Source organism: Halichoeres trimaculatus, unplaced genomic scaffold, assembly GCF_033239565.1.
Source record: "Halichoeres trimaculatus isolate MK-OKI-2021-1 unplaced genomic scaffold, fHalTri1.1 fHalTri1_scaffold_6, whole genome shotgun sequence".
In the NCBI taxonomy this organism is placed as follows: Eukaryota; Metazoa; Chordata; class Actinopteri; order Labriformes; family Labridae; genus Halichoeres; species Halichoeres trimaculatus.
The window spans coordinates 38,301,078-38,308,572 of NW_027437184.1; the positions used below are offsets into that span (position 1 = coordinate 38,301,078).

At 41.9% G+C, this 7,495-nt stretch overlaps 1 protein-coding gene across 2 annotated transcripts in view; it reads right to left on the bottom strand.

The window, feature by feature from the left end:
* Positions 1 to 7,495, bottom strand: part of opcml (opioid binding protein/cell adhesion molecule-like) — a 520,625-nt gene that overhangs the window by 283,241 nt on the left and 229,889 nt on the right. The window contains exon 2 of one of the 2 annotated variants that reach the window (XM_074671787.1): positions 1,404 to 1,479. In XM_074671787.1, the coding sequence (XP_074527888.1) occupies positions 1,404 to 1,479 (76 nt within the window). Of the gene's footprint in view, positions 1 to 1,403; positions 2,158 to 7,495 lie in introns of those variants that run through there. The other variant, XM_074671786.1, reaches the window with a different exon arrangement.

Sequence of the window (7,495 nt, forward strand, 5' to 3'; positions counted from 1 at the left end):
TTCTCACAAGAAATGTCATTTTTCCAATAACATAATCTGATACCATGTCTACGTAGGTTTGAGGATCAAAATCAGGCTTGAAATCATTCACAAACGTGTAAAAAATAACACGGCATCCCAATTCTTTTGCCATTTACATCTTGTGCTAAATGTCTTAATTCCAGCTGCATCAGTGTTTGTCTAAATGGCTCATGTGTCCCTTAACCACTTTACAGTGTGTGATACCCACTGTGAGCATAAACTAAATACGAGGTCTGTGGAATAAAAAAGCTCGGAGGCAGAAGGAGCATTTTTGACTGTTGTTTCTGTGGCGGCATGATGCTCAGTATTTTCAGAAAGCACCAATTAAAGCAGGACAAGAAGGTGGCGATACGACAGTTTGAAGGTATTCACAAACAGGATCTGGAGTTGTCGGTCGGATGAAATAACTCATCTGTAATAAATGAGAAAATATCCCCTGGAGTCAGTGCGGCCCCCGGATGTGAGGTTACAGTTAAATAATAAAACGTTGGCCAAGTGATTGATGGTGACCTGTCCAAAGGGTGCCCCGCCTCTCAACCAATGCCTGATGGGATATGCTCCACACACATGCCCACCCGCCTACACACACCTGCATCCTGAGATGTGACATAAAACTACAGCCAACAAGAAAAGCAGGGGCTGCACAGTCAAATTCACTGCTTCATGTACATTTGTGTTTGGTTGATTAAGAAAAAAAAAAAAAGTCTAAAGCACAGATTTAAATGCATATACAGCGAGGTGCGTGTGTGTGTGTGTGTGTGATGTGATTAAAGCATCGTGATGTAGCAGCACAAATGGATCAGAACACTAAGTGATGATTAAAACCTGATCTGTCCACAGTGAAAAGTGATTTCACACAAAAAGAGAAGGAAAGCCAGCATCACACTGTCTCTCTCTGTCTCCGCTCTTTCCAAACATCTCACCAAGTGTGACGAAAACAACACGGCCTTGAAAATGAAAGTCATAATTGCATTTGTAGCACACGCTCCAATCAATACGTACACAACCCCTCCCTGTGCTGAGTGTGAGCGTCTCAGCTCTGTGCATCCTCAACAAGACATTAACCAACCGAATCAATAACATTCAAGGGCAACGAGCACGGGAGGCTGCACTCCGACTCCACGCCAGCACAACTTGGAGAAATCGTGCTCTGTGGAAACTGTCAGCGCTTCTTCTGTGTCATACAACAAAACACCATGCATGTGTCTCCCTGTGTGTGTGCGCGCCTTCTCCTCAGAAGATGACCTTTAGTAACTCCTGGACCGCTGCACTTCATTAGCTGCATGGTGGCTTCACACGCTGTTGGATGAGAGTCATCCCTCATGGCGCACAGGAGCACATGACTCTCGTGCCACAATAATTAAAAACAGTCAGAGACTTACTTTAACACGGCGCTGTCCCCCTGTCTCACGGTGATGTTGTCCTTTAGTACTGAATCCCCGCTCCTGGCTGGAACTCCTGCAGGAACAAGGAATAACAATTTAAGTCCGACGACGACAAGGCATTTCCACGGCATCGCCAGATAACTACTAATTCCCATGTTTCTTTCTTTCTGTCACTGCGCAACTTCCAGGAAAACTTGAACCGCCTGATATTCCTTTTTCTGCGTCTTCAGCTGCGGATCGCAAGAATTCCAGTCAACAAATAAGAAGCAGAGCCGCGGACTGGAGCTGGACGACCTGGTTTCCGTCCAAGTAAACAGGCTCGTTATGAAATACTGTCCGTGTCGACGGAGAAGAAAAGTGTCTTTGCGCACCAGCAGCAGGAGCAGCAGCCGCTCTAGGAACTGACAGTGGAGGAGAGAAAAGCGCTGCGTTTCTCGGTGAAATGTGCACAGTCTCCTCCGCTTCAAACTGTAATCGCCGTGAAATGGATGCTCTCACAGAGATGCATCAGCCTCGACTCCTTCTGTTTGTGTGTGTGCATGTGTGTGTGTGTGAGTGCGTGTGTATGTTGATTCTCTCTCTCCCTCCGTGTTCTCCTTTCTTTCCGTCTTCTGGGTGAGACTGTGTAAAGCTGCGCTGAAAAACGCTGAATTCGTTTCAGTATCTTTCTCTCACTAAGTAGGCTACAGCTCTCAAAGTACACACACACTCTCTGTGTCTCTCTGCCTCTCTCCCCTATTCTCCAGGTAGCATCTCTCGCCTACCATCAGGACCATATGGTGCGCAGCCCGCAGTGTTCCCATATGAGGCTCCCAAACTGGGGTCCAGGGACTACCAGTGTGTCATATCAGCAAATATTTGGAAACAGAGGCACCACTAACCGGGCTCCCAAAGATAAGACACGCTGTAGAAACAACAAAACAACCACACTTCAGGATAAAAAGTTGACAGGTGAAATTCAAACATGACTATGCTAGTCACACACAGCCTCTGGGGAAATTAGACATAAATCACATCACAGGTGAGGTATTGTTGAAAATAAAGTTTACATGAGGGGTCTGTTCGTTTTGTCTGGTGATGTCCAAAACAAAAAAAGTGCAGTCATTAATACAAAATACTGTTCATAATCTGTTATCTAATATCCAGTATTATACTGTAAAAATAAATTACAAAAATAAATTGGACTGTAAAATAACAGCAAATTACTGGCCATCCCTGCTGACAGTGTTTTATCATTACTTTACAGTATTTTATTTTTGTCAATTTTTTTTTTTTTTTTTTTTTTACAGTGTAGACAGGCCTTTCTAAATCTGTCCAATCAACTACATTTACCATAGGAGGGCTGAGAACACTTATTTTCTAGTGATGTCTCAGGTTTTTTTTATTTATTTATTTATTTATTTTTTTTTTTTTTTATCTTGAAAATATAGCATAAAAACAAAGAACAAAAAATAATAATAAATAAATAAATGAATAAATAAATAGATAAATAAATAAAAAAAATACAAAAAGCAACCAAAAAACTTATTTCATGTTGCCATCATGGGGTGTTGCATGAAGATTTTGGGGAGAAAAAAAATCTCCATGTGGGGAGGTAACACAGTGGATATACAACATGGCACAGGCTGTCTGTGCACCAATGAAACTGCTGCCCCGTGAGTGGTATTATAAAGTTAACTGAAAACATTTTTTTTTTTCTTTTTCTATGTCATTTTAAAATTGGCCAACACATTGTAAAAATCATTGGGTCAGAGCCCTGTAGAGCATAGACAGCTGTTCTGTGCCATGTGGAGCACAGGCAGCTGCTGGCTCCAAAGCCGCATTTACAGCATGCTCGCATATCCACTGCTCACTCCATCCTCACTCATGGCTACAAAACGCAATCACAACAAAAATGACTCTGCTATAAAACAATGGTTGAATACTAGAAGCAGAGTTGCCAATTATGTTACCGTTGACTTCTCATAGTGCTGTATTCAAACATAACAGGATTTCACTGTTGAACTGTTACAGTGTATGTAAGGTCCCACACATTGATATGGTACATTTGTGCCAGTGGGTGCTCAAAACTTCCATGACTTCCACTTTAATCAAGCAGCAAAAATTAGTGTTAGTGCACATTTTGTTATTCAAAAGCATCACAAGCACATAGCCACATACGCAGAGACATACGCAGATACATACGCAGATACAGTAGCAACTGGCATAAACGCACATATCACACTTTAAGACATCACCAATAGGTGTTTTATTTATTTTTTGATTTTTATTTTTTTGTTTGTTTGTTTGTTTCTTTATTTCTTTGTTTCTTTGTTTCTTTGTTTTGTTTTTTAGCAGAGTTTTTTTACCAATGCAGCAGGGTCTAGTGAACAGATAGAATTACAGTACAGGCTTTAAGAAATCTGGGATCCAGCTCCCCAGGGACTGGATATCTGAACAATGTGCTGCACTTTAGGTCATCATGACCAGAGCTGTCCATGGTTCTGACAGTTTATGCCATAAATCAATATATGCAAATCTGCCAGTTATCAGCATTTGCAATGGTTTTCATGCTCAATCAACTCTGCTCTTACTGCTCACTGTGGAGCTTTGAGGAGACGGATACAATTACAAAACAAAGGTTCCAGAGACACAGGCCAGAAAAGTAATGATCCTGGGTCAGCTCTGTCTGTGGGTGCCCCAGCCCTGAAGCACCCATGGAATCAGCACCTACGGTCCCACAGTTGACAGAGCATGTCAGAGCAAAAACTAAGCATGAAGTCAAAGGGATTGTCAGCAGACCTCTAAGACAGAAATGTCTCCAGGCACTAATTTGAGGAAGGGTCTAGGAAACTTTCTGCTACTTTGAGGGTCCTACAGAGCCCAGCCCAGCCCGAAGTTCCGAACCACCATCAGGACTCTTCCTAGAGCTGGACCCTTGTCTGACCGGGGTGAAAGGGTCGTTGTCAGGGAGGTGACCAAGGCACCTTGGGCATTTCCTTGTGGCAAATACTGAAACCCCAACTGCAGCAGTCATATTTATAACCTCAGAACCCTCAGTTACATCATCAGCTTTTAATGGTGACATGTCATCTCCATTCATTTTAATGGGCCAAAGTAATTTTGAAAAAGCTGTTTTTTTGTTTGTTTGTTTGTTTTTTGTTTTCTTTATAGAACAAGGGTTAGAAATGTGAAACATACACTCAAAATTCTCCCGAACATGCTGCTCCTGCATGCTTGTAGCTGAATTAGTGAGCCAAAAAACATAAAAACAAACATATTAAGACATTTTTTAATAAAGGGGGGGTTCACCAAGAAAAGACTGCAGCTGCTAGTAACTGTCATTTGCACCAGTCTCCTCTCAAGGTCTATTCATAAAGTTTTTCAAGACAGAAACATGAAATCCTCACTCGTTCAGTGTTTCTCTTACATTCATTTATTGTGGGGCTCCTTGTAAAGAAGTTTGGATTCTTGCTGGGTTTAGTAGTTGCTGAAGAAGCCTACTTCAGTAGTTTTTTAGTCTTTGTTCTCAATAAGCAAGGACACCCATTTCAAAACCAGTTCTGTGGAGGTTTCTGGACCCCTTTGGCTACATTTACTTCAGAGCTATAAAAAATGTACACGTTTTTCTTAGATTTTTTTTATTAACTGCACCCATCAAAGCAATTAATCATGGGCTCACAGTGGCTTCTGGTTGATGTATCAAAATATTTTCCATTTACCTCTTTCTTTAAAGTGACTATCAAACCGTCCAGAAAAGAAATACTTCCTCGCTCTGAGCTTGGTTTTGGTGATCTCTGAGTTGTTTAAGGATGTAAGTTGATTCATGAGGTAAGAGGGAGTTTGTTCTGTAAGTTTCACCTCTTATCTGTGTTGTTTGAGACTCAGGCTGGACGGAGGAGTCACCTCACTGTTTACCCTGCTCCTCCTGCACTGTTCCTCTCCACTCTGATCTGTATGCACGGAGCGGGAGCTGGCCTCTCGGGGACCAGAGTGGCACTTTCAAAGCGTCTAACAGCAGCTCTCAGAATTAATATGACAGCTTTTGAGTCTCATGAGAAGACTGAACGAGTTAATTTCTTTACCTTAGCATCAATTTGGCAAGCAGTTGGGAAATTGGACGTGAGGCGACAGATGACAGTGCTCTGACAGCCCCTGACGCCATCGCTGGCAGAGATTTGTGATAAGAGACGCGGAGCATTGTTCCTGTCTGGTGTCAGGAGTTTGTGCAGGTTTTAAAGGCGCTGACAGCTTGTATTTTCTGGGTGCAGAGCATCTTCTGTTGTGTGTTCATCAATCCTTTCTCACATACATCCCACTTAAACACAAAAACACTGTCTGTGTCACATAATGCGCTGCAAGTATTTAATCCTGAGTGAGATAAGTTATCTCCAAGGCTAAACCTTTCTTTTTGAGGAGGTATTGGTTGAAAGAAGGCAGTTTTGAGTTTGAGAATACAGATTCTTCTTTCAGTCATCTCTTAGGACAATTTGAAAAGATGACACTTGTAACTTTGGATGGAGATACATTTCAGCGTGTAGTTTTAAAACAAACATTCAGATGTTTTAAGGCAGTCGTGCTGATGTTCCCTGAGTTGATTTGAGGTAAACACTATCATTTATTTTCTTTTGTGTAAGACTCTACTTGATTTTCATCAGGACACTTTCCTGTATCGTCACAGAAACCCCTCAGGGTTTCATTGTGTTCCTCTTGAAGCAGATAATTCCACATATAGGAGTAATAATCCTTTCTGTATGTTATTGCTTGTTTCTGGCGAGGCGACCCTTCGCCGTGTCTCCGTCTTTATCAGCTGTGATGCTTCCCTGAGATGTGTTCGAGCACTTCCTGGTTATTTCAGCGGTATACGGTGAAGAAACAGCACAATAAAGGGGACTCTGGGGTGTCATTGGCAGTAAAGTATATGGTCCACACCCTCCTGTGTTTATGTCCTCCTGTTTCCACCATCTTACAGCTGCAGCTAAACACCTAAACTCTCCTGATTAGAACCCAGGAAATGTGAAATGCACAACAACAACCTGAGCTCCATGATTTACACCGTCTGAGCCCATCATTTCATTTACTGAACTGTTGTTCAGCGTGTCTCCATCGGTTGTTATGGAGGAATTATGATGATGTCTTTTTGCTGGTGAAATTGGGCAAAGATAAGACTTAATTAAAATGATATCTGCCTGGAATACAACACAAGTCCTGCCTGTGTGCACGTCTTAATGGTTTTTAAATTAAAACCCCTCCCTGACCTCAGCAAAATCTCAGATATGTGGTCTTAATTAGAGTCAGAGCTACAGGGAGAGGCAGACTCCCCCCCTCACTCGATTAAGGCGACAACATTTGTCCTCCGGTGATGTCTTTCCAACAACTCGTGTTTTTTTTGTGAGCTCAACAGAGAAAGGAGTGCTACCTCTCCCATACCTTTCAAGCAGCTTTGGCAGGAGCTTTGATTGCATTAGTTTCATGTGATTGGAGAAAAGATGAGTTTGTTATGCCATAGAAGGTAAAACAAAAGCCTCTGGCAGGGTTCGGTCTAACACCAGGGAGCCAAATGTTTGTTAAAGTGAGACAGAAACTGTGTTTAATCAGTTCAACTCCTCGACACAGAAAACACGCAGCACTCACAGCCTCATCTTCCAGGTTTTTGAAAATGTTTTCATAAAGCTGCTGGCTGCTGTCTGAAGTATTTTATTAAATACTGAAGAGCCAGTGTTTGCCACACAAACTTTACCTCTTTAAATCATGGTGCATTAGTGGTCGCCTGAAAAATAAGCATTCAGCTATGTATTTTTTATATTAGCATAACATATATATGGATATAAATTTGTAGATATGACCTGATTATCTGCTCCCTGTGCAGAAAAGAACTGATAAAACATCCCTCCTGTTACAGTCTGAGCCCTGAATCCAGTGAGCTCCGCTTGATAGAGTTCAGTAACATCACTACATCTAGATTCCTCCTCACTCCATGAGCTGCTGTGACAAACTAACAATGCGAAGGAAAGAAAATTCAAAAACTCAGGTGTAATCAGGGACATTCCTGTCCTTTCAGGTAATTTTTTGTTCGACCTTTGGGCTTGATTTTAGTTGTGCTGCTCTCC